This window comes from Ursus americanus, chromosome 14, assembly GCF_024610735.1.
Source record: "Ursus americanus isolate L20-20 chromosome 14, mUrsAme1.1.p, whole genome shotgun sequence".
NCBI classification, from domain to species: domain Eukaryota; kingdom Metazoa; phylum Chordata; class Mammalia; order Carnivora; family Ursidae; genus Ursus; species Ursus americanus.
The window spans coordinates 69,908,017-69,935,890 of NC_142140.1; the positions used below are offsets into that span (position 1 = coordinate 69,908,017).

The 27,874-nt window shown below is 47.0% G+C and overlaps 1 protein-coding gene across 6 annotated transcripts in view; it reads right to left on the bottom strand.

The window, feature by feature from the left end:
* Window positions 1–27,874, bottom strand: part of SPECC1 (sperm antigen with calponin homology and coiled-coil domains 1) — a 257,749-nt gene that overhangs the window by 164,217 nt on the left and 65,658 nt on the right. For all 6 annotated transcript variants that reach the window (XM_045778245.2, XM_045778240.2, XM_045778241.2 and 3 more), the window contains exons 2-3: window positions 17,464–17,634; window positions 8,398–8,533 (exon numbers count right to left, since the gene is read on the bottom strand). In XM_045778245.2, coding sequence (XP_045634201.2) covers window positions 8,398–8,533; window positions 17,464–17,610 — 283 coding nt within the window. In that variant the 5' untranslated portion in view covers window positions 17,611–17,634. The remainder of the gene's footprint in view (window positions 1–8,397; window positions 8,534–17,463; window positions 17,635–27,874) is intronic.

Here is a 27,874-nt window from a genome sequence, read left to right on the forward strand (position 1 = left end):
CACCTCTGTGAACCACAATCCAAGTAGGACCCAGCACGCTGGGGCAAAGCCCAAACCAGCTTTCCACCTTTGCATCTCTGTGCAAAGTCAGAGAAAAACCCTGGCCTCGCTCCAAAGCCCTGACTGACCACGCACTCCCGGGACATGCAGGGCCAGGGAACCACTGCAGGGTAATATCAAGCTAAGAATCCAGGACTTTACTGACATGAGTACCAAGTTCAAAACCTTCTCACACCGTGGGGTTACCCCAGGCACTCCCAGAAGTTAAAACTCATTCCTGGTCCCTTGATGATGGGGGATAAAGAGAATGCGGTCCTTACATCCTATAGAATATGACTCAGCCTTTGAAAGGAAGGAGAGTTTACACTGGGTACAACATGCATGAACCAGAGTAGAACGGTGGCTGTTGGGGCGGGGGCTGGGCAGAGGGGGGATGGGAGCTGATGAGCAGTGGGTGCAGGGTTCCAGAAATCCACCCTACAACATCATGCCTCTGGTGAACAATACTGGGTTGCATGCTGGAAGATTTGTTAAGGTGGTCCATCTCATGTCAAGTGTTCTTACCGCAATAAAAAAGGAATTAAATGTAGAAAAAGAAGAAAAATGAAAATTCTAAATCTAAAATGTTAATTTTTTAACCACAAAATATATTCATCACTAAATGATCCATGTAATATTATGAAGAAAAAAAAAAAAGAAAGAGAAAACCTCATTCCTGGCAGTCTGTGATTTTTGGGCTCTCATCCCCAAATAGATGCAGTGCCCTCTCCTCTGCCCTCAACAACCTTGGGGCCCTCGAGAACTGACGACCGGAATCAGCACGCCCCTCATTCTGAGCCTCCTTTCTGAATGTCCCATCACTTCCGAGGCTGAATGACTCCCACAGCTTCCTTTTCCAGCCAGTCTGTTCCTTTTCGCACATTTCTGGAGTCCGTGGGCCAGGAGCAGGTGTGGGTGTCCTTGCCACCCCCAACTGTGACTTTGCAACGGTCTCTCCTCCGCCCTGTGAAAGGCACCCCCTCCGTCTCTGAAGTTCATGCTGTGAGACCCGGCATCCTCTTTCCTCTCCTTGTCATCCACTGACCACCGCCCACCCCAATCTCTCAAGTCCTCTACATCCCGGCTCATGAAGCGCTCCCCCCCCAACCCCGTGCCAGGGACTGACCCACCCATCCTCTGGCCTCTCAGTCCCGAGACCTCCAACATCCTCCTATCTCTACTCACATGCCAGCAAGCCAACCCATGCCCTAATCTCTCTGACCTTTAAAATGGCAAAGATGGTGATGTCCTGGGTCCTAGGGTTATTGTAAAGACTAAAGGAGATAATATGTACCAAGGACTTAGAACAGTGGTTAGCACACAGTGTGCAAAGAATGTCAGCAATTGGTAGTGATTCCATTAATAGATGGAGATGATGGGCAAGAAAACAAGTCTCCCCAACCCCTGGCAAACGACGTGGCAGAGGAAAGAATTCGGACTGGGCGTGAGTTTGGGAACACTGCCAAACCCACGTGAGCCCATTTCTTCGCATGTAACGTGGCAATAGGAATATCCACCTTCTGAGTTAGAGGAGTTAGTGCCTTCCCACGTCCAAGACGACAAGCGTCTTAGGTTGGAGCCTAAGGTATGCTGGGTCTGATGCAGGTAACGGGGGAAGGGCTGGGCACGTGGGCGGGCGAGGACAACGATGCCTTTTTGGACGTGAGCCTGCTTTGACGCTGGCCTCACGGCTGCTGTGTCCTCTGAGATGTCTGAGATTCCGGGAGCATGAACACAGAGCTTGGCCAAGGTGCAGCTGGCACTGAACGCTCCCTTTACTTAACTCTGAGAAAACACTGAGATCAGTTTAAAATAATGACATTCTTTTCATTCCCACGTGTGCTATGTATAGAATCGTCTAAATGAACACTTTTGTGTAGCGCCAGTTTTTATAATGTTCATCGTGTGGCTCCAGGAACCTCCTTCTGGCCAAGTGCTGTCTCCAGGGGGGACTGGTGTTCAATGCCATCCCTTGGGCACCCATCAGATCTCATCTCACTAGCCCCACAGGTCCCATCAGCAGAAATCTGACCCTCCATCTACCTCAAACCCACTGGGAGAATCAGTAATCCCTACTCGGAGGTATAAAACCCAAAGGATCCGGAGCAAGGACTCAGCTGTTTGCATACCCATGTTCGTAGTAACGTTCTTCACGGTATCCACGGGGTGAAAATGACACAGGTGTCCGTTGATGGATGAACGGATAAACAAAATGGGGTGTATGCATACAAAGTAATAGTCTTCGGCACTAAAAAAGGAAGGGAATTCAGGGACACCTAGGTGGCTCAGTCGGTTAAGTGACTGCCTTTGGCTTAGGTCATAATCCCAGGATCAAGCCCCGCGTCAGGCTCCCTGCTCAGCCTGAAGTCTGCTTTTCCCTCTCCCTCTGCCTCTCCCGACCCCCCACCCCCGCCGTTCAAGCTCTCTCTCTCTCTCAAATAAATCAATAAAATCATCATTAAAAAGAAAAAAAGAACCCATCAGGGGAGTTTAGAGCTGTTGACTCTACCCTCCAAAATATAGCCAGAAACCGACTGCTGCTCCCAGCCCCATGGCTACCACCCATTCCAGGCCACCTCCTTGCCAGCCTCTGGTCTGGCCTCCCACCCCATTCATCCACGCTCCGCAAGCAGCCAAGGACTCCCTTCAGAATGCGGTCTGATCATGTCACTCTTCTGTTCCTTGGCCTTCCTGCCCTGATCTCCCACTGCTGTCCTCCTCTCTCCTGGGGCTGCAGCCACAGTAGCCTGTCACTGTTCTTGGACAGGTCACCCCTTTCTACCCAGCTGACTTCCTCACCTCTACCACATCCTGTCTATGTGGCTCCATGAACACAGAAGCCTGCCCTGTTCACTGACGACTCCTTTTTCCTAGAACAATGCTGGGCACATAGTAGGCACTCAAAAATATTTGTTGAATTAATGAATCAGTAAAAGGACTGTTTCTCAAGTCCTGAGGACCTGAGCTCAGAGCGGAAGGGCACAGCGGACTTTTGGCAAGGCTGCCATCTAGTGGCTGGATTTCTTTGTAGTTCTGTCGGCGCTCTCACAACAATTCCTGGGAGCCTGAGACGAGACCTTGAGACCTGGATGGGGTAAGCAGGGAGGGCAGCTGTCTACACACAAGGGACCACTCCGCTCTCCAACTCTACTCCTATAGGGTAAGATGAGATATACACAAAGGGCACCTTAGGGAGAAAAGGAAGAAGAACATGTCTGGGCTGTAACATAGGTAGATTGATAATACAGATCTAGAAAATCAGTAGGAGTGGACGTTGGTTGTGGAAGCATCAGGTGTGCATGGGAATTACAAGGTCAAACTCATATGGCCTTTCTTTCATTCTTTTTCTTTATGGCTCAACGTATAGACAACTGATGGAAGTCCAGTAAGGTCTGGCATCCAACGGAGCTGCCATTTCTAATACTCTAATCATTCCCATCTTTGTCTCCATGGTATTGAGATTTAAAAACCTGCACTTTTACTAGTAGGAGCACTTCTGTTTCCCTGTTTCTTGTGTGTGTTAAAAAAAAAAGAAAAAGAAAAGACAAAAATGTGATCCTGTATTCAAATGACCACCTCACGCTCCTGGACTGCTGCAGGGGTGGAAGCACCTACAGCCCAGAAGGACCGGCTGAGGGACCTCATCCCCGAGCGGCCCCACAGCCAGCTCACGGGCAGGTGCCTGGGTCTGGATTCACCGTGGATGAGGCAGTCTGGGGACACATGACAAATGCACAAGACGCCAGCTACCCGAAAGCTGATTAAGAAATTGTCAAGGACTGCCTACATTCAAAAATCAACTTCCAGAGACAAAACGTAATTTTCAAATTCAACGCTATTAATTCAAAGGACATAATTTCATTGGAATAAAGTCGGGGGCAAACGGCATTCGAATGGCAACTACAGGAATTACAGTTGCACCTTGCATTCCGATAGCCCATTACCGTGTACGAGGACAGCATACTCAAGATCTTTGTCTTGTCGACATCACTATGTAGCAGAAACGCAGGTATTTCCTTAATTTCACAAATAAGCATGCTAATGCCCTCGGGGGTGTGGGAGTGAGCCCTCTTTCGGAGCCAGGATTAAACCCAAAGTCTTTCTATGGAATCCTGAACAAAGGGAGCATATGCTATAATCAAACAGTTAAACGGTTCATCAACAAAATGGTTAATAAACACCCCAAAAGGCAAGTAGAGGAGAAAGATTCAGTTAAGGCAAAAAAAAAAAAGTTTAGGTTATGACCTGTATTTTACTCCGTTTTTCATTTTTAAAGCATAGTATGTATACGTTTTAAAAATTTCAAACAGTATAGAAGATCTAATATGAGGTCTCTTTCCCCCACCACTTTTCAGTTCTGGTAACTCCTCAAAGATGGCCAGTTTTAATCCCTCCAGAAAGAAAGTTATGATTTCAAATATTAAATTAATGTATACTTTCAAAAAATCAAAGCAAATGAGATCATACCATAAGCACCATGTTATTTTCCCCACTGGAAACGTACTTTGATCTTTCCCTATCAGCACATATAACTCTACCGTGCCCATTTTCGGGGCTGCGTACTATTCCACTGGACCAACATCGCATTACACAACCAGCTCTGTGCTGATACATGCTTAAGTGCTGCCAGCATTTTACTATTATAATAATGCTGCAACTGCCCGTATATATTGCCATCCTCTTTCAAGTAAATTAGTAATATTAAATGCTAAGGAGATCCTTGGCAAAAGACTATACATATTTCAAATATAGACAGATATTATCAAACTGTCCTTATACATGAGCTATATGTGGAGTCCTGGCTCCCTGTGCCCTTAATAATACCAGCAATGCCTTTAAATATTTGCTCATCGATGAGAGGAAATAGCGTATCCAATTCTTGTTTTCATCTACATTTCTTTACCTCTATGCGAGACTTTGCATCTTTCTAGTGCCTATCTTTATTTTTTCATGTGAACTAGCCATTTTTCTACTGTATTATTTTTCTTTTTCTTATTGATTTATATAAGCTCTGGGTACACATACCTTCTGTTACCTGTATCGCAAATAACTTCCGTTTTTTACGAAGCAGTTTTTTTTTTTTTTGTTTTTTTTTTTAAAGATTTTATTTATTTGACAGAGATAGAGACAGCCAGTGAGAGAGGGAACACAAGCAGGGGGAGTGGGAGAGGAAGAAGCAGGCTCATAGTGGAAGAGCCTGATGTGGGGCTCGATCCCAGAACGCCGGGATCACGCCCTGAGCCGAAGGCAGACGCTTAACCGCTGTGCCACCCAGGCGCCCCTAAGCAGTTTTTTTATATTTACGTGATTGTTTTCGTCTTTTCTTATATGGCTGCTGTGTTTGTTCCTACTTGGAAAGGCCCTTCCAAGGCCGAGACTACAAACTGACTCTGAGGTTTTCTCTTTGCATGTTCATGGTTTCACTTTTTAAAATCGAAATCTTTAATCCACTTGGAATTTATTTTGATGAAAGGAATGAGATCAGAATCCAGCTTTATTTTTTCCTGAAGACCTAATTAGTCATTATTTTTCCAATGAATTACCTAGCTTGATATAAAATGCCGCTTTTATCCCATCATATATATATATATATATACATATACATATACACACATATATATGTGTATATATTACCCTAAGTATAATCTGGACTTTCTCCATTGTTCCGCTGAATTGTACATCTATTATCCAGTTCCAAGATGCTTAAACTTAGTCCCTTGATTACTGCGTTTTAGAAATTTCCTGGTTATTCTAGAATATTTAGTCCTCTAGATCAGGGCTTATCAACAGAGGCACTATTAACATTCAGGGCTGGATAATTCTTTATTGTGGGGCTGTCCTATGTGTTGCAGGATGTTAGCAGCATCCCTGACCTCTACCCACTAGATGTCAGTAGCACTCCCCTAATTATGACAAAAATGTCTACAGACATTGCCAGGTGTTCCTTGGGTTAGGGTGAAGGACAAAAGGCCCCCATTGAGAAATACTGTTTTAGATAAACCTAGTATCATTTTACCAGTGTTTGTGCTCCCACTCAATTCCCACTGATATCTTCATTGGGATGAAAATGAATTCATAGAATAATTTAGACAATGTTATTATATTTAAGATATTATACTTACTAATTCAATCTATTATATTTGACCTTCCTATTCAAGAACCATGTATATCCTTCCAGTTATTGAAGTCTTTTATGTCCTTCAAAAGAGTTTTAAGATTAAAAAAAAAAAAAATATATATATATATATATAGGCTCTTGTAATATTAAGTTTATTCCTAGGTATTTTACCTTTTACATTCCTTTATAAATGGGATCATTTCTTGTGTTATTAACTCTTCTAACCAGTTGCTGGTAAGAAAGCTATTTATATTTGCTATTCTATAACGAATCACATGCTCAACTCCTATTTTATCTAATAGATTTGCAGGACATTCTAAGTTTTTTCTAATGATACAATTTTCAGGAAATTCTAAGCGTTTTTCTTTTTTTTTTTTTTTAAAGATTTTATTTATTTATTTATTTATTCGACAGAGAGAGAGAGAGACAGCCAGTGAGAGAGGGAACACAAGTAGAGGGAGTGGGAGAGGAAGAAGCAGGCTCATAGCGGAAGAGCCTGATGTGGGGCTCGATCCCAGAACACCGGGATCACGCCCTGAGCCGAAGGCAGATGCTTAACTGCTGTGCCACCCAGGCGCCCCTCTAAGCGTTTTTCTAAGCGTACAATGTTATCCTCTGCAGAAAATCATCATTTCGTTTCCTCATTTCCCATATTTCAGTAGCTAGAGCCCTTCTATCTCACTGCCTTGGTTAATTCTTGCAGAAAAATTGAGATGACAGTGGTAATGATGGCCAGTCTTGAATCATTCTTGACTTTAATGGGATTACTTCCAGGACTTCACCCTTGAGGACAGTTCTGGCTTTGGCTTGAAATACATACAGCTTACTCCCACTAGAGAAGTATCCCTGCATTTATAGTACACCAAAAGTTGGTTTTTGAATCAGAAAGATTGCTAATTTTGACAAACATTTCTTTCATTTCTAGGGAGATGACCAGTGATTCTCCTTTGGTCTATTAATGTTGTAAAATAGATTATATTCCTAAATTCCCAAATACTAACACATTCTTGGAGAGCATAAATCCACTTGATTGAGATCTACACTGTTATTCTTTTAATTTCTTGTTGAATTCTACTTGCTAATATTGCAATCCCACATTTTTACACAGATATTTGAGAGTGAGAGAATTCTGTCCCTTTTTTTAGTGGTGCCTTGTTAACTTTTGGACTTAATGTTTAGGCTGGCGTGATAAAAAGAAGTTGTACTTTCATTTGTTATATTTGTAAAACCAAATGTCTGTATTTAGTACAAAACCAGTCCTTAAAATAGTATAACCATTCTATAGAAATATGAGGCCCTCACATCCAAAAAAAAAAAGTCATATATACTCCTCATAGATTCAACGTTTTGAAAAATGAGTAAATTAAAATATACCTTTGAAAGCTAATCTGGATTGTGGTATTTTATGCAGATTGTAAAAATTGTAAGTATACTACTGTTCGACCTCCATTATAAATTAATAATGACATGTATCAGCTATTTTCCCATCTTAGACAATTTAGCAATGCACGGAGATCTGCGTTATAACAGCTGGACCATGGAAATCTTAGCTCTCTTATATATGTATGCCCAAAGAAAATTAAATGTTCCTGATGCTTCCCATGCTCTGAACTCACATATAATGGCTAAAAAACCTTTTTTCTGATTCTCAGAAAACCGGTGAAACAGAAAGTTCTCAGGTTCCCATGGCCACCACTACCTAAGTGACTCAGAGGGTTTTTCCAGTTTTCCAGAGGATCCAGGAAGGATGTCGTACCCCCACGTCTGCGAGAGGCCTACAGGGCTCATTCACTCATCTAACACAGTTCACACCAAGACGACCCCAGAACGTACACCGCCTTTCACACACATGTGGTGACAGATGGGACAGCTGGAGGGACAGAGGGAGCCCCAGTCCTCCTCATTACCTTTTGTTTCTTGTCTGTCTCCTCGCTAGATGTAAACTCCCTGTTGGGGGCGGGGAGGACGTTGTGGCCTAAACCTTGTCCTGGCCCAGAGCGAGGGCCAGTAATACACGCTTGATGAATGGACGGATGGACGGATGCAGGAATCATGGAAGGTTTTTCATGCGGTCAAGATGAACAGCCTGCTTAGGTCCCTCCTGCCTGGGAACCTCCTGCCTGAGTCTTTCTCACCTGGGGTCTTCCCACCTGAGTCCTTCCCACCCCGGGTCTTCCTACCTGGGGTCTTCCCACCTGGGTCCTTCCCACCTGGGGTCTTCCCACCTGGGTCCTTCCTACCTGGGTTGCTCCTCAGGCGGCTCTCAGCAAGCTCGGAGATGGCTCCAGCTGTCGAAGTCTTTTTCAGCCGAACGACCCCAGAAGCGGCGGCACTTCCTGGTTTGTTGAGCGTGTCCTCGCTGCTGGCCCTCTTGAGCTAAGAGACGGGTCGAGGGGAAGACAGAGGATGGAAACGTACATAGTCAGTAAGGAGTGCTGTCAACCCAGAAAGCACCGAGCAAGTGGTACCGCCTGCCCAGTGGTTAAGAAGCAGTAAAGGCACTTGGAGGCGCACGATTGTGTGCAGCAGACAAATGCAAACCTAGACAAACCTGTGTCTATCATTCACAGGTCAGAGTAGCATCTTCTGTTACTGTTTCAAAGACTATTATAAGGTTATGAATATTACCCATCATGTCACACTTCAAATAATGAGTTTTTTAAAAAAACCTTGCTTTCCTGTTTCGTTTTGTTTTGTTTTTAAAGATGGGAGCCGATGAAGAAAGAACTGTGAGGTGCTCAAAAAGCAAGAAGGGATAATGTACAAAAAATTCAAGGACAACAAAAAAAACAGCTTAAAAATACATATCTCAATTACAGAGATGTATGTATGTGTATATAGACGCACGTATGTGTATGTATGTATACATACGTAGATATACACGCACATACATATATGAAGGAAGTAGAAGGACAATACCATATGCTCCACACCAGGCCCTCTGTATATGATCTCACACAGACAACATGTTCAGAGGGAAGAGAGGAACCTTCTGGAGGCCAGAAGAACACTGCTAATGGAGGACAGAATGAAAGCAGAAGAAACCTCTTCCCTGCCCCGAAATCAGCACAACAAATATTTGTTGAAAGGAACTGAGGTCTAAGAGGGGGGAGCCCCTCAACAAGCTCACGGTTCTGGTCCAGGGAAATTACATTCAGGGTTAATGAGAAACACCGCGAATACATTTTCTCAACCACAGTAAGTCTTCTGGAAAGACTATTCCTGAAGAGGAATAGTACTGGAAGGCTGGAGCCAGGCAGATGCCCGGAGCCATCCTGAATAGATCTGACATCTGGAGAAAGCAGCATGAAAAAGCCCTCAAGTCAATGGAGACTTGCCCATCCCACCGGCTGAGAGCCCGAAGGCCCTGCTCCCTCCTGCGGCATTGGCTTCTGGGTCATTTACTGAAGGTCAGGTGTTTAAAAAGTTGCACACAAACAAACGAACTTTCCGCTTTTGCGTTGCTTAGATTTCAGGGTATTGCTACACATACCCCAGAATGGCTTGAAAGAGAAACAAAACAAAACAAAACAAAATCAAATCCAAAACCAAGTGTTGGTGAGGTTGTGAAGTAACTGGAACTCTCGCGCTCTGCGGGTGGGAGTAACCACCGGTAAGTCGCTTTGTAAAACTGTCAGGATCTACTAAATGGAATATTTGCACCTTATGATTCAGCCATCCACTCCTAAGTCTGAACCCAAGAGAAATGACTACATAGGTGCGTCAAAGGAACATTCACGTGGACTTTATTTACAGTAGTCCCAGACAGAACAATCCGAATGGTCATCAACAGAAGGGGCAAATTAAATAATGATTTAGCATACAATGGAAGTACACAGTAAAAAAAAAAAAAAAAAAGAATTACCGATGCAGTAATAAATGGATGGATCCCGCAGACATGCTAAGTGAAAGAAACTAGGCACAAAAGAGTATATACTTCCTGATTTCATTTATACAAAGTTAAGAACCGGTAAAACTGAATGATGGTGACAGAAGTCAAAAGAGCGATTACTTCTGGGGGAGTTACTGACTGGGAAGGAACCCTCCGGGGGTGCAGAATGTTCTTCTTCTTCCTCTTCTTTTTAATATTTATTTATTTATTTATTTATTTATTTATTTATTTGAGAGAGAGAGAGCATGGGGGGGGGCAGAGGGAGAAGGAGAGAGAGAATCTCAAGCAGACACCTCACTGAGCACAGAGCCCAGTGCAGGACTCGATCCCATGACCCTGAGATCCCGACCTGAGCCGAAGTCAAGAGTCAGCCGCTCAACTGACTGAGACACCCAGGCGCCCCCAGAATGTTCTATACCTTGACTTGGTGGTGGTTATACGGATATAAACACAGGTAAAAATTCAATGAGCTGTACAGCGAAGACCAAGATTAATGCACTCCACATACTTTGTTGTAAGTGTGTTTGGCCTCAACAAAAAAGAAAAGGAAAATGAGGGGTGGGTTATAATTTGGTCAAAGACTGCAAATGCTAGTCTACTTTTTTCCTTTCCTCCCCATTGTTCTTTTAGAACATTTTTTTACTGTGGTAAAATATACATAATATAAAATTTGCCATTTTAAGTGTACAGCTCGGTGGCATTAAATACAGTCACACGGCTGTGCACCCATCACCACCATCCACCTCTATTATCCCAAAGTGAGCCTCTACTCATGAAACAGTAACTCCCCCTAGCATACTTTGTAAAGGAAGGAAGATGGCAAAAGTCTTAATATTAGCCTAGAAATACTGGTCAATGTCTTTAAGCAAATTATTCATCTTAAAAAAAATAGCTCATATTAAAAGGATGATTTGCATCCACTTCCAGTCACTAGAAGTGAGCGGAACCATATTTTCTGGCCAATAGCACCGACCCCTAGTTTAACGACAGGAATAAACACAGCACTTGGGTCCCGGCGGAAGTGACTCGATTGCCCTTCCTACAGGGACCCCATCACTGTTTCTCTATCTCCTGTCTCAGAGTAACACGGGTCCCTGCACCCAATTTCTCCAGCCTCTCAAATTATCTGTCAGGTCACCAGTGCAGTATGTGTTTACTACTGAATGACAGTAGTTCCCGATGTCAGCAACTTTTTCTCAATTAAACAAACAAACAAAAAAACAAACAAAAAAAACCTATTCGCTCTGCCTAGACGCGTGCCCAGACGTCTTCCTGGGTCCCCAGAAAAGATTTCGAAAATTCCCTGCACGACACCTCAAATGAAAAAGGGAAATCGAGGGGCGCCTGGGTGGCACAGCGGTTAAGCGTCTGCCTTGGGCTCAGGGCGTGATCCCGGGGTTCTGGGATCGAACCCCACATCGGGTTCCTCCGCTGGGAGCCTGCTTCTTCCTCTCCCACTCCCCCTGCTTGTGTTCCCTCTCTCGCTGGCTGTCTCTATCTCTGTCGAATAAATAAATAAAATCTTAAAAAAAAAAAAAGAAAAAGGGAAATCGTTGCAGTTAAGGGAAATTTCTAATGCAGCAACGCAAATGATGAGCACGTGGTTCTGCCAATTCTGATTCTCTATCATTCTGATTCTCGGACAGAACTGAAATCTGTAAGTCTGATGCAGAGTGCTGAATAATCAAACTCCACAGCAAAGGGCGAGAGAGCGAAGGCTCTGTCTGCAAACCAGAATGGGGGGAATCCAACAAATAATAGTACAAGCCCCGCCTCCACCCCCTGGCCCTTCCCCCACCCCACCCTCACCCCCCCTTAACCGAAACTGCCTCCTGCGATCCCACCACAGCCTCCACCCACCTCCAGGCTCCGCCCCCTGGGTGTGGCCCACAGGGTCAAACTTGCTGGCCCCACGCCACCTTTCCCTAAGAGCTAGGTCCTTGGTGAGATGACAGGTGGAAGCCACAGAGGACGGGAGTCAGCAAGCAGTGGGAGACTTACCCCTTCGGGGTCCCACCCTGTGTCATAAAGAGATGTGATCCTGCCCCTTCCAGGCAGAAGGACACCCCAGATGTGCTACCGGCCAGCAGCAGGCTATCTCCTTCCCGCGCAGTGGGGGGAGTTCGGGAGGCAGCAAGGCATTTACGGGGGGGGGGGGGAGGCACCTTCCAAAAGGAGTCCCATCTGAGAAAGATTTCTTGCTCAGAAGCTCCCCAAGGAGGCAGCATGTACAGACTAAAAGCTGGTCCTTCTTTTCCTCTGCAGAGAAACTCTTCCCCTCTCCCTCGTTTTGGCTACGACATCAATGTCAGAGAAAGCTGAGTCTTAGTAATTCTTGCTCTGTCTCTATTCAAGGGCGGCTGCGCTTTGGGCTTTGTTCGCTGGCCACTGAATGCGACTTTGGCACCGCTTGAGATTTCTGGTTTGTTACAGAAGATCACTAGGCAGGTTTGGGCTTCAGGTGTTACTTTGATATGTTTAATAAGTATTTTTCAATTATGCTTTCACTGATATTTAAGCTGCTGAGCACCTGCACAGGAAAGCTTACAAAGGGAAAACGTTTAAATAGCTCACAGATTAATGTAACTAAGAAATTCCTCTCGCTTCCACAAAGATGGCGGGGGGGGGGGTGGAATCTGAAGCTCTCTAAAATCACAGGTAACCTAATCTCATCTTCAAAGGTAGAAACCATGTTATGGCTGGAGCAGTGGCTCTTGAACTCGTGGGGTGCATGAGAATCCTTGGAGGGCTTGTTAAAATGCAAACTGCAGCCTATGCTCCAGCCTCCAGTCTGCGCCCCACCCTCATCACACCAGCCCCAAGTTTCTGATTCCCAAGGTTTGGAGCCAGGCCCGAGAATCTGCATTTCTAGCAGCTGGTGGTGGTGGTGCTGCTGCTGCTGACCTGGGGACCACACTCTGAGACCCAGTGGTTTAGCACAGCACTGTCGATGGAAATATAACACCAGCCACGTAGGTCTAGTGGCCACATTAACAAAGAGAGAGGAAAGGTAAAAATAAACGTTAAGAATCTATTTTCTTAACCCAACACGTTCAAAATATTGTTAGTGTAAAATACATTAATGAGGCATTTTACATTTTTTTGGTACTGACTCGTCACAATCGGGTGTGTATTTCACACTTCGAGCACATTTAATTTTGACATCTCAAGGGCTCAACTGCCACATTTGGCCAGTGGCTGGTGTATCCGGCCGCACAGGTGGGGAGCACTCCCGGGGAATGATTATGGAAGACTGGCTGGGTCCCCAAGCCTCATGCAGAACATACCTAAACTTCAAGCCCCTGCTTTCCAAGGGTGGGGGGCCCTGGACCCCGTGGCCATAGGAGATGGGCTGTGGTCAGTATATGACTCATGCCTAGCCAAGCAGAGACGTTTCCCAGCTGTTTGCTTGTTATTTGATTTTTTTTTTTAAAACAAATCAGAAGTAAGCAAAGGAAGTAATCGGAAGTAAGCAAGGCAGCCAGGTCTTCCAAGGGATGTGGGGGGCGTGGGCAGGCTGGCAGCCATGCTTCATGACACAAGCTTCAGCAGCCCTTGTAAAACCCACTGCAACCTCCTCCCGGCCATCTGGGCTCCTCGCCCCACAGCCCGTTCTTACGCTGCTCGTGCGGCTGGGGCCAGTATTCGAAGTAGGGCATTTCATTCCACTTTGGTGGCTTTGTTTCAGTTTTCCTATTTGTGACTAGCTCAAATATATCTATCCATGCCATATGTATCCACTTACTATAAAGCAAATATAGTAAAGATGGCAACCGTAGCATCCAGGTCGCTGGTGTATGGGTGTCACTGTCATTCAACGTCTCTGTGCGCTTGCCATTTCCATAGTAAACTACCGGGGGACACAAATCCTTTGCCCACGGCTTAGAGGCGGGAAGGGGAGAATGGTCGAAGTGCAGAAATGCGACGAGGGCTAGGAAGGCACAGGCTTGGTACGGCCCCTTCTGCTACCCCTTCCCTCGAACGCTTTGTCTTTTATAGAGTAAGACCTGGAGACCCCAAGCATCAGAGAGGACAACATGGATATCTGCTTTTCCCCTGACATTTTCCCCATGGGACAAGTTTCCAAAAACATTTACCTCTCAGGGGCAGAAGCAGCCAACATTTCATTGTCCTTAGGAAACCCACCTGAGCTTCAGACCTTTTTTAATTAAACACTGCTTTAAAAAACATTTTGATATATTCCAGAAGCCCTAACGGTCTGAAGTATGTGTATTAATTAAAAATCTATATTAAAAACATCTCCCTGGGGCTCCTGGGTGGCTCAGCCAGTTAAGCATCTACCTCTGGCTCAGGTTATGATCCCAGAGTCCTGGGTTTGAGCTCCATGTCAGGCTCCCTGCTCAGCGGGGAGCCTGCTTCTCCCTCTCCCTTTGCAGCCCTCCCTGCTTGTGCTCTCTCTCTTTCTCTCTATGTCAAATAAATAAATAAAATCTTAAAAAAAATATCCCAAATGTGCTACAGATCAAAAATAATAAAAATAAAAACCATGGAAATAATGGGCAAGTCCAGGGTAACAGAATGATAAACAAAATTATGCATAGGACAAATTGTCCACATTTAACTCCTCGAGGCAAATAAAGTATTACCTTCATCTCAGAGCTCAGGACAGCTGTGTAGCTTGCCTGAGGTTTCACAGCTAGAAAGTGGTCCAGGCAGGATCCCAACTCAGCCTGGTCTGACCCACCCCAAGACCGGTTCCTCCTAATCCAGCATCCCACCATGCCGCCACTCCCAGAAGAGCCAGTGTCCTCGGGCATTTGATAAATACGGAGTGCCTGCCAGTAGCAGGTGCTTTTCTGAGTGTGAGGGACAGCTGTGCAAGAAACAGAAGAGCACACAGTCCCTGCCCTCATGGGGCTCCTGTTCTAGCCGCTGAGAGACAGTCGCCACCCAAGCAGGTGTGTGCAATGGGAGTAAGAGCTGAGAAGGAAGATGAGGCAGGGCGAGGAGGGTGTATGGGCGCTGGGGGCACTTTCCATTGAGTGATCAGGGATGACATCTGATAAGGTGACATTTGAGCACAGACTTAAAGAAAAAGTGGCAGAGGTGCAGGGGTGGGGGGTGGAACGCTCCAGGCAGAGGGGCAGCAAACAGGCTGCTGCAGGGGTGCGTCCTAGCTCATGGAGGGGCAGTGCCACTGGGCACCAGGAGACCGTTGGCCGGAGCCCAGGGGGCAGGGCGGAGGGGAGGGCAAGGACATCGGAGAGGGAACGGGATCTCCAGGGCATCACCGGCTACAGCCAGGACGTTGCTTTTCACCCCGAGTGAAATGGGGAGCCCCGAGGGACTTCTCAGTGGAGACGTGATAGGACATATGTGTTGAAAGGACCACTCTGGCTTCCGCTGAGAGCGCAATGTGGGGTGCAAAGACAAAAGCACAGGGAAGGTTGAGGAAGGCCATGTAAGGAAGGTGGGGGCATGAGCCAGGGGGTCCTAAGGGAGGCAGCGGCAGCTGGCTGAAGTTGACATCGATCTTGAAGGCAGAAGTGATGGAATTTTGCTGATGGCTTGTGGCATGTGAGCAAAGCAGGGCCCAAGGTAGTGGCTCTGGCCTGAACCACTGAGAGGATGAAGTTGCTCAAAAGGGAATTTTCATGAGGAGCAGGAAGATTCACGGGGTTGCATGAGATGGAGGGGAAGGAACCTGCTTTGGACATGTTATCTTCTAGGTGCCTTCTATTTATTTGGATTTTTAAAAAAGATTCATTTATTAATTTTAGTAGAGAGAGAGAGAGTGTGTGCACATACAAGCAGGGGAGGGACAGAAGGAGAGGGAGAGAGACTCTCAAGCAGATTCTGTGCTGAGCACAGAGCCTAACACGGCGCTTGATCTCACGACCCCGAGATCATGACCTGAGCGGAAACCAAGAGTCAGACGCTTAACCGACTGAGCCACCCTGGCTCCCCTGTAAGTGCCTTTTAGACTTCTAAGTGGTGATGTCACAAAAGCAGCTGGAGAGCTCCCGGATGGAGATACAAGTTCGTGTGTCATCCACATGTACAGCCCAGGGGTTAGGGGTGCCAACACCCACGCAGTCAAAACTCCATGTATAACTTTCGACTCCCCCAAAACTTTATTCATAGCCTGCTATTGACCAGAAGCCTTACTGATAACATAAAGTCGGTTAACACCTAGCGTGTATGTGGTATGTATTACGTACTGTATTCCTGTAGTAAAGAAAGCTAGAGAGAAGAAAATGTTACGAGAATCAAAAGGGAAAACACACTTAGTTCTTTACTGCAGAAAATCTGCCCCTAAGTGGAGTTGTGCAGTTCAAACCCGTGTTCAGGTGTCGACTGGAGTATTAAAATTCACCAGATCAGACGCTGACACCTAGACCAACTGTTCCCCACACGGCCAGTGCTGACTCACTCAGGGAGCATGTTGGAAATTTGGCGGGGTACGTTTAGTCATCCCCCTGATTGGAGGAGCTACTTGTGTTTAATGGTGGGAGGATGGGGAACCCAGACGTCCTACAACACGCGTGGCCAGCTTGCACCCAACGTTGTCCCGTATCCCACAGAATTCTCCCACGTCTACAGACGTTCACGGGGGGGGGGGGCACCTTGTTATCATTATCTGAGCCTTGAGCATCCATTGGTTTTATGTAGAAAAACAATGTACTTCGTACACAGCTGCCCCATCCGCGGCGCTCTAAGGAGCACCTCAGGTCTGTCAGCAGTCACGCTCGAGCACACGCAGATGCAAACACTGATTATTTAATTGTACCCTAACTGCCTCTTCTTTTTCTTTTATAGTTAGGATGTTATAGTGATTTTTCAAGAGTACGCGTGTGGGCAGGGTATTTGATCTCTGAATCTCCTCTCAGGATAGTAAGGGAGGCTTTGGGGCTGACACAGCAGCTTGAAAAGCGACGAGACCCCCCCAACTGCACCCTGGGCCCACCTGACATTAGAAACCTGGAGGATGAGCAGGAGACGGCTGCTGGGACCCCAGGGTGCCACCAGGGAGGGAGGAGACGACTGAGAGAAGGTATTCCCAGGCGGCGGGCGTAACCAACCGCGTTAATGCTACGGATGGGCAAGTAAGGCGAGGACGGAGAGTTGACAACTCCATGATCAGGACTGAGAAGATCACTGGTGATCTTGACCCCCACCTGCTAGGGTGCTGGGGGCAAAGCTCTAACCCGAGTGTCCGCATCACTCAGGGCATGTTGCACATCTCATTTCTCAAGCCCAGAGCACCCCTGCTCCCCCGACCCCTTTGCTCTGTTCCTTTGGGTCAGGATGGGCTGGTTCTCCTGGGACCTTCCGGAGAACCTCCTTCCTGACCTTGACAGGCCGCTAGGCTTGCTTTCCGCCCTCTTCAGTCCCCCCGCCCAGGGCTCCCGGGGGCGCCCAGAAGCCGTGTGCTGGGCATTTTGGTCTGTACCTTGCTGAGCCGGGACTCAAAAGCCAGCGAAGTGGAAGATTTCGAACTCTTCATGCCGGAGGAGGCCGCAGGGAGGGGCCGGGCACGGTCTGCCCCATGGCCGCCCGCTTTGATGACCGGATTCCAGGGTTTGGCCGCGCTCTTCATGTTTGCCCTAGTGAGTCCGTCTTTCTGCGCAAGACCGAAAAGAGAAACATGTGTCCACAACTCGACCATGCTGAGCAACACCACAGAACTTTCACCCATTTCCACGTGCCCACGGTGATCACAGAGATCGAGGGTTTCTCTTTGGGCTGCGCGGTGAGTATTCTCTGGAGCTGACACCTTGGAAGGAAAGCTACTTTGTACAGCTTCTCGTCGGCTTTTACCAAACAAGGGAAACCTACACGCAATATTATTGATGCTCTGACATTACTTTGCAGCAAAATGTCACTCCTTCTCGTTCAGGGTGTTACTGTGTTAGTTTATGGTATAACGCGTACTATTATCACACTCTACTATTATATGGCCATATGCTACACACGTATCCACTTAAAACAGGGCAGCTTGAGTCAAGACATTCTGTGTCCATAAGCCTTGCAGCTTCGGGGTTGACAAGAGCACGACCTACCTAATTTTCAAAGGGATCTATACGAAGTACTTGAAAATTGGGACTTCACAGAAGCACAGCCTTTTCCTTCTTTCGAGCAAAAATGGGTATCGTTTAAAAATGAATGGAGCATATTTTAATTGGCAGGACCTGACATTGTAAGGCAGAGTCATCCCGTCCCCCCCGCACAACCCGCCCCCTCCCCCTCCCCCCCCCCCCCCCCCCCCGCCACTCCACCCACCCCAGTCAACTAAACTGTTTTAGGAAAGGAATCCGTGCTAAGGAGCAGGCTGCAGTTGAAGGCCGAAGGGGAGAGCCTGCAGACGGAGGTGTGGAAGGCAGCCTGAGGCCTGCAATCAGCAGTCAGGCTCTCATTCCTGAGCGAGGAGCGGCCTGCCATCTCCCCACCTCTCGGAGCCCGGAGCCCATTTTTTTTCTATCAGTAGCGCAAGAGCACAGGAGTGAAATGCTCTCTAGGGGCTCCTTCAGCTCCAACCCTGCCCCGCCTTTGTGTATGCCAAGGACCAAGGGTGTGACACAGAATACCAAAACCCCAGGTGATGCTGCATCCTTTCAAAGAAAGCAACCAGAAAAATGCACTTTAAAAAACACCAGTAGGGGCGCCTGGGTGGCTCAGTCGTTAAGCGTCTGCCTTCAGCTCAGGGCGTGATCCCAGGGTCCTGGGATCGAGTCCCACATCGGGCTCCTCCGCTGGGAGCCTGCTTCTTCCTCTCCCACTCCCCCTGCTTGTGTTCCCTCTCTCGCTGGCTGTCTCTCTCTCTGTCAAATAAATAAGTAAAATCATTAAAAAAATAAAAATTAAAAAATTAAAAAACACCAGTAGGTGACGGATAGCTAATTCCAGGGGCCACGCTCAGAGAACTTGGAGGTCTAATGAACTTTCCTGAGGGAGGGATCCTAGCTGCTCTGGGCCCCCTCTCCGGAGCCTCCCCGCATCCTAGTAGACCCCATTAGCCACTTATCAGAAAAACAAGAGGCCGCCTCCCCAGCCTCACTCAGGCTGTGACCTCTTCCTGTTCCTGGCTGGAAGACACCTTTTCGACTGACAGTGCTTCTCAGCCAGGATCAGTCAGCGCCTCTTCCTGCTTCCAGTGATTCGGGGGCGGTGACAAGTGTCCAAGAATCCACCTGGGGCTCATTCTGCCACCCTGCTACACCCACAGCTGTGCGAACGTGGCTACAGGTAAAGATACGTATTTATAAAGACTTTGCCATGTGTTCTCGCCAGTGTTTCTGAGAAAACATATCCATGATCTCAGTTCTATGATTCGTGCCAAACCTCATTAGTCTCAGCTTGGTGCTGGGTAGCGTGATGATTTTTTTTTTTTAATTCCGTAGTACTTCTTGTGTATTTTACTGATGTTTAGCACCAATTATTTTTCTTTTCTTTCTTGACCCATGATTTTTAAGGCTGGTTTCCATGGCAACAACGAGAGCATTCCTAGGTTGACAACTACACAGTAACTCATTTTACTGGGACTCCCAACAGAAATGAGCTGACATAGCCTGGATAATTCTTGAAGAGCATGACTGATGACTCTTACCAGTTACTACAGAACCAACTTGTAACACGTCAGTCTGACTTTATGAACATGACTCAAATAAAATACCTGTTTAATCAAGGTATCCTTGTATGTTATGATTACAACTGGTTCGAAATGACTATTACAGGGCTGACTTTATGAAAACATAAGGTGATTCTGCCCAAGACCAAGGTGATTCTTGGTCAAAACTCAAGATCTAAACGCCTCTCTTAGTCTCTGGCAGCAAATCTGGCCGTCTTCTGGGCAGTGCACCTGGAAAATGTGTAGCCCATTTTTCAAAGACTGATGAGTTACTTGCTCTGAGGCAAAATTCTCAAGGTTACTTCAATTGCATCATTCGGAGGAACGAACCTTCTGAACCCAATCAAATTATTTCCAAATGGATGTAACCAGAGGGCATGTCTCATCCGGACCCCTCCTGTTTGCCATGCTATCCTTTCTTGGCTCCCTTCACTCTCTGTTTCCCATCATTTTTCCCAGACTAAGTCTTCTGTTTTGGAGCCATCCACCAGCCAGATTCTTCCCTTCAAATTCCACCTTCTTTCCGAATTCGAAATATACAGAAAAGAGGTAATTAATGTCCCACGCATGTGCACCTGGAAGAGAACCCTATAGGTAGGGGGTGTGCCCCGGATGGGATGCCTGGAGCAGTACCGGGGTCTGCAGGATCAATGCAGCTTCCCAGGGGTGAATAAGGGGATGAGAGCTGGTGTGTGAGGAAAACGCTCCAGTCAGACCCAACGCTAGCTTTGCCCCCTGCTCCCCCTTCTCATGGCTCAGGACCTTACTAAACTTCGCCCCACCCCTCACCTCCAGCCTGGACCAGTGTCTTCCTAGAGTTCTCCAAGTTGTCTGGAGACTACCTCTTTTCCCTTGCTCTGCTCATACCTCGCTCTGGACTCTTCTGGAGCAGACCAGAAAGGTTTATGCTCAGAGCTGTCCATTGGCAGTGCTTGGCCGGCTTTGGCCCTGCCCTCTGCCCACTTCCAGGAAGGCCTCCTGCTAGAAGGGGAGCAGGTGCCCACAGGCCCCACTCCCAGGTTTCTGCGGACTTTTGTGCCCCCCACTTCAGACACAGGGAACCAGATCATTACAGAAACAGTACAGTGCGTGAGAGCAACTATTCTACGCCACTCTGAGCCTGGCAAGGCACTGTTAAGTGCTCCTTGTGGGTGTCTCTGTAAATCCTCACCGTAACCCTAGGAGGTAAGTAAGTATCACCCCCACTTCGCAGATGGGGAAACTGTGGCTCAGGAGGGTTAAGCGACTTGCCCAAATCACAGAGTTTATGATGGAGCCAGGATTCAAACCCAGCTGTCATTGGCCCTTACACACCAGGGATGGATATGGCCTCTGTGAATAATCATTGCTCCATGGGAAAGTAGGAAGGCTTTCGGATCCAACGCTCCTGGTCCAAACCCAGCAACGGTCTTTGCTGTGTGAACTCGGGCATCCTTTTCCAACACCGTGATTCTCAACATCTTCACCCAATAAAGGGGAGTTATTAGTGCAGATGGAAAGAAAACACGGATACCGAGGGCCAGGCACACAAAAGCACTCAACCAGTATTAGCTGCCTTCCCCACAAACACTGTTCATTGTGTTCAGCGGAGGGCTGTTCCGCTTTTTTATTTCAATAATACACAGCCATGGACCCATTAAACCAATTTCAGTGGCAGGAGCCAGACATACCAGATATAAGGAAAGGGCTCCTCCTGTACACAGAGCAGCTTATTTTCTTGCAGAAACATGAAAGAGGAAGAGTAAAATAAACACTGAGAGCCGACACATTCCCATCCTGAGACTCGGCCCCAACCTTAATACAGCCTAGCTGCTGAGAACACAGGTGTGAATCCTGGGTGAATAATAATCTCCTTATGGATGTGAGTTAGTAACAGAAAATAAATAGATGGGCTCTGGCCAAGTACAAGAATTTTTTTTTAAGATTTCTACTGTTAATTCCCTGATTTCTACAAGTCCTTCTAACCCATCTCAAAGGATCAAGCTGATGAAGGCATAACAATTAGATCTAGAAACCCACTGCCCCAGGGGTGGGAAGAGGGCCTTCCCAGGGGTGTTTTCTTTAAAATTTCCAAGCATTTTATTTTCTTACCAAGCTTCTTTCCTTTCCAGAAAAGAGTAAGATTTATATTTAAACCGTAACTCATAAATTATATGGCACAAAGTGGAAAAGGAACGAGAGAGAGGGAGGGGAGAAGGGAGGGAAGTGGTAGCAGCTATTTTAGGAATACGATTAGGTGTCTGGTCCTGGGGGACTGTCAGAGGCCATGCACATGTCTCCCGCTCCCTCGAAACACGTTCCTCTGCTCCTTCATCGCTGCCCTCGGAACCCGTATTGGAAGGGTTGTTTGGGGGCCTCAGATTTACGACCTTTTGAAGGCAGGAGAACAGAAGGGTGACAGGGAACCCATTCTGGACGATCGCAAAATAATGAGTGGCTGGGAGTGGGAGAGGCACTGAGGTCTTGACTACAAGTACAATAAGCACCGGGAAGCGGAAAGCGAAGGCATTCAAGTCTGAGAACTAACAAAATACGAATGTTCACATAGCTCAATCACCAGGGGACTCGGCAGGAAACAGAACGTAAGCGAACAACATGCTGAAAATATCTAGCCTGAGCTTTCCAGAACATGTGCTGAGTTTGCTCCTGACCTCCTCCACAGCAGGTCGCAAACTGGGGTGGCTGGTTCTGCCATCGGGGCCTTTGGCAGAGTATGGAGACAGTGGTGGTTGTCACAACTTAGGGGGTGCTACTGGGTAGACCTGGAGAGGTTGCCGGACATCCTACAAGCCAAAAGGCGGCCCTGACAGTGAAGAAGGTCTGGCCTGAAGTGTCAGCAGTCAAGGCTGAGAAACTCAGATCTAGAGGAAGAACAAGAGTTCCTGGATGCTGGTTCTTAGACGGGCACCTGGTTCGTCTCCCATCCAACACCGAAACGTTAATGCTGAGGATCTGTTTTGGGAGCAGCTAAGAGAATCCCAGGCTTCAGCTGGAGGCCACAGGAAACGCTTCCAAGTTTATTATTTCCTGTGGTCTTGAGATGAGAAGTCATCCCATTTGCCTTAGATTCCTTCCCGGTAAATAAGGAAAAGAACAGATCTCCACACAGTCTCCCAAGAAAAATGGCAAACTAAAGTTTATCTCGTCGGCAGGAGTCATTTAAAGGAAACAAGAACCAAGAAGTGATAAAACAAAATCTAAACAGAAAAGAACATTTGTACATCACTAACCACACCACCTCAAAGATGAGAAAACAAACAAACAACCCACTTCAAAAATGGAGTAAGAACTCGTAGAAACTGTGAAATGCGGCCACAAGGCAGAGACTCGTAGCCAATAGGGTGTAATCTGGGATAAGAAACAGAGGGGTTGGGTCACTGGACATGAAATGCAGACCCAAGAAAAAGGCTATAATCTGGGAGCTATATTGAGACCAGCAAGAGCTCAGAATCACTGCCCAGGGCCATCCTGCTGTCTCCAAAGCTGAACCAAGAAGGCAACATCCCAAGTGGCGGATGGCCACTAATTAGTAGTTATTTCCTTACCTATAATGTGGCTTCGCATCAAAGAATTAAAAGTGCATGAGCCAAGGCAGGAGAAAAGGAGATGGAAATAAAATACTTCAAGAGCTCTTTCTATAGAAATAGTTTAAAAAGAGCTATCGAAGGGTAACTAAGAATAAAAACTATAATGCAGTGCCAGGACCATTCAATAGGGAAGGGCAGGCTTTTCAACGAATGGTGCTGGGAAAACTGGATACCCACGTTCAAAAGAACGAATTTGGATCCTCACCTTGCACCATAAACAAAAGTTAACTCAAAAGTGGATCAAAGACCTAAATGCAAGCATTAAAATTGTAAAAGGCTTAGAAGAAAACATAAGGGGAAAGCTTTGTGGTATTGGTTGTGGCAATGGGTTCTTCGGTATGACACCCAAAGCACAGGCAACAAAAGAACAAAAATAGATAAACTGGACTACGTCAAAATTAAAAATCTTTGTGCATCAAAGGACACAACCAACAGAGGAAAAAAGCAACTCATGGAATGGGAAAAGATACCTGCAAATCATTTATCTGATAAGGGGTCTGTTATGGACTGAACAGTGTCCCCCACACCCCTCATATTCATATGTTGAAAGCTTAGCCCCCAGTGTTATTGTATTTGGAGATGGGGCTTTTAGGAGTAAATTAAAATTAAATGAGGTCATCAGGGTGAGATCCTAATTTGATAGGATTGGTGGCCTTGGCACTGAAGAGAGGTCTTAGGAGGACACAGTGAGAAGGCAGCTGTCTATGGGCCAGGAAAGAGTCCTCAGAGAGAACTCAATCAGCCAGCACCCTGGTCTTGGACGTCCCAGCCTCCAGAACTATGAGAAATAAATGTCTGTTGTTTAGGCCACTTAGTCAGTGGTGTTTTGTTACGGCAGCCTGAGCAGATGAAGAAAGGGTTTAATATCCAGAATGTAGAAAGAACTCCTACAACTCACCAAAAGCAAACATGATCTACAATGGACAAAGAACCTGAGCAGACATTTCTCCAATGAAGACGTACACGTGGCCAAGAAGTACATGAAAGGCTGCTCCACATCACTGATCATTAGGGAAATGGGAATTAAAACCACAATGAGATACCGCATCCAGCCCGTCAGGATGGCTCTTATACACAACAACAAACACAAAATGACAGGTGTTGGTGAGGATGTGGAGAAACTGGAACGCCAGTGTACTATTGGTGGGAACGTCAAATGGTGCACCTGCTATGGAAACCAGTATGGCAGGTTCCTCAAAAAACAAAAAATAGAATTATCATGTGTGGTAGGCCCACTTCTGGGTATATTCCCAAAGAACTGGAAGCAAAGTCTCAAAAAGATACTTTACCCCCATGTTCAGAGCAGCGTTATTCACCATAGCCAAAAGACGGAAGTAACCCAAGTATCTATTGATGGATGGATGGATAAACTGGTATAGGCATTCAGTGGAATATGAGTCAGCCTTAAAAAGGAAGGAAATGTGACACATGCGACGACACGGAAGAACCTTGAGGACATTATGGTAAATGAAATAGGCCAGTCAGAAAAAAACAAATACCATATGTATGATTCCACTTTTATAAAGTAGTCAGGTTCATAGAGACAGGAAGTAAAATGGTGGCTGCCAAAGGCTGGCGGGAGGGTGGCATGGGGGTTACTGTCTAGAATTCCAGTTTTATAGGTGAATACAGTTCTGTGGTTGAACGGTGCATAATGCCATGGGATTGTACACTTGAAAATGGCTGCGATGGTCAATTTTATATTCTGTGTATTTTACCACAATTTTTAAAAATGTGGTAAGAAAAACAAAACAAGAGTGTAGGAGGGAACTGGAGACTTTCCAGTCTATTTAGGTGGAAGCATCTTGAGGCACGTTATTTATTTGGTCCCGGTTCTGGGCCCTGGCTGGGCCACCAGCTGGGACACTGAGAAGAGCTCAGAAAGGAACCGGTTTCAACGGTGTGGGCAGGATTTAGAGGAGCAACCGGGTGTGTGTGTGTGTGTGTGTGTGTGTGTGTGCAGAACCCCCAGGCTAGGACCGTTATCACCCTGGGGCCTGCAGGACTCAGGGGAGGAAGCAGTTGGAACCAAGAGAGACTGAAAGAAACTGCGGCCTTCAGTAGAGAAACGCAACCAACCCATGGAGACTCATGTAGGAGGGGGCTGGGGGAAGAAATGCCTCCAACTCTTCCTCCCTCGCTCTCTCCAATCTGCTGCTCACTGCTCTCATGGGAAGAGAGAGACCGAGAGATGTGAGGGGCAAACAGAGGAAGCGCAGGACACCGGCCCTGCCCCCTTGGCCTGGCCAGCCTCAATGCCACCTTCTGAGGTGAACTCAAGTATCTCCCCTCTAGAAACTTCTCCCAGTCCAGGGGGTCTGAGGGCTCTGAGACTTGTCTGCTGACTTCCCTGCTGTGCAGCTGGGCTGTGAGCCCTTCCCAGGGAGCTGCCTCCTGGCATTTGCCCAAGCGTGGCTGGCCCCAGCACAGTGCACAGCACAGACCCTGACTAGCCAGCTTTCCCCCCTGACTTCCCCATTTCTATTATCGGCACAGCCTTTGGCTCACTCTCCCAGACCCGAAACCTCAGTGGCATCGTGGGCTCCTCCCTGGGGCTCCCGTTTCTCCAGCCCGCAGCTGCCCAGGCTCGGAGATGGGGCTCCTGCCACGTTTCCTGTGAGAGGCCTGCCTTTCTCTCCAATGCGGACTTCCCTGGGGAAAGTTCCTCCCGAAGCTCATGCCCGGATTCCTGACGGACTTCCCAAAGTTCTGCTGGGATCATCACTTCCTGCTCAAAACCCTTCGTCTTAACTTCTTTTTAAGCTAACATGTATCAATGCTGACTATGTGCCAGGTACGACGTTCAGCGATCACCAGAGATTACCTTCTCTAGTGCTCCTGACTGCCCTGTGGCAGCTGCTGTCCCCCACACTGTACAGTCAATGACAAGTGAGGCCAAGAAGTCTGCTCACTTCCCTGATGCCAACCCAGGCAGTGCCACTTCGGGCTGGGCACCCAGGCCTGGGCTCGCGCCACCTCCTTGCTCCAATTTAAGGGATGACCCAGTGGGGCTTGGCCGAGACCCCCTCTCCATTTACCCTGATCTTCCCCACTTGGCCAGTGGGCTCACAGTTCTCATCTTGGGGCATTCACCTCGAGACCTCCCTCTATGAATGTTCTGTTCCTTTCTTTCTTTCTTTCTTTCTTTCTTTCTTTCTTTCTTTCTTTCTTTCTTTCTTTCTTTCTTTTTCTTTTTTTTGAAGATTTTATTTTATTTATTTGACAGAGAGAGAGACAGCCAGTGAGAGAGGGAACGCAAGCAGGGGGAATGGGAGAGGAAGAAGCAGGCTCCCAGTGGAGCAGGGAGCCCGATGCGGGGCTCCATCTCAGGACCCTGGAATCATGACCTAAGCCAAAGGCAGACGCTTAATGACTGAGCCACCCAGGCGCCCCTCTATCCCCTTTCTAAACCTCCAGAAAACTCTGCTGCTGTCTTCCAGACTTCCATACCCTGTCCGTGGTCTGCTCCCACCTGAGCTGTCCTGGTCTCTCACCTGGAGGCATCAACAGCACCCGCCAGCCAATCTCTTGGCCACCAGGACCGGCCCACCTCAGTCACGAAGCTCTGCCCTGCTCTGTGCCATGGGTGCCTTCCAGCTCCTTGAACATGACCAGCTAGCTCCCAATGAAGAGCTTTGCACTCTCTGTTCCCTCGGCCTGGACTGTTTCCCCAGCTCTTCACATAGTGGGCTGCCCTCCCCTCGGTCAGTCTCTGCTCAAGAGCACTCCCTCTTAGGAGCTGCTTTCCTTCCGTTTTCTTGAGTGGCTCTCCCACTCCACGCCGCAACCCCCTGTTCATTTCTTCAGAGCCCTCATCCCAAACTGAGACTATCATGGTCATTGATCATCTGCCTCCCTCTGCCACCATAGAAGCTCGGTGACAGCAGGGCCTTACCATCCTTGTTCATCACAGTGTTTGTGGCGTTTACACTGGGGGGAGGGGGCATGTAGTTGGAGCTCACCAAATACTCACTAATGGATATTTAGCTCCTGCCTCTCATCGAAGAAATGTGTGCTGGTGTCTCCCTGCCCCTCCCACATTAGGCAGCGCGAGGCCCTGCAAATGGGTATCATTCACTGAGTACATGCTGAATTAATGGGCAAATACAAGACAGAATTATAAAGCAGTGACGATCTTTTTCCTTAGACATGAGTCTTACACATGTCTTTAAAAGGTGGGAAACAAATCCAATCCCAAAACCGCTTTCAGGTTGAGAACCCCACTGACACAGCTATAGAGCCTTCTGCCTTGAAAATAGGATTCATGTGGATGGACAAGCATTGGCATCATAAAAAATTCATCTCAATCACTTACAACGTGCTTGAGAAATAGTTCCTAAAATTATTCAATACCAAATCTCTAAAATCTATTGCTTCATCTCATTTCCTGGACTTATTCCTGAAGGGTGGCTTTTAAAATTTCCGGTATGCATCCTAGTTTTATAGTAAGAGATAAATAATACTTTCCATTTGTATGGCTTAAGATTTCAGATGTCTTAATTGAAACATAAAAATAAATGCAAGTATGTTAGATGCTTAGTGGGAGCCGACGGTCACCACAGACTGAGGGACCCAAACATTTAAAGGATCAAGGCCAGGTATCTTGTCTCTTACCCAACCTTTGTGTGTGTGTCTTTGTTCCTGAATGG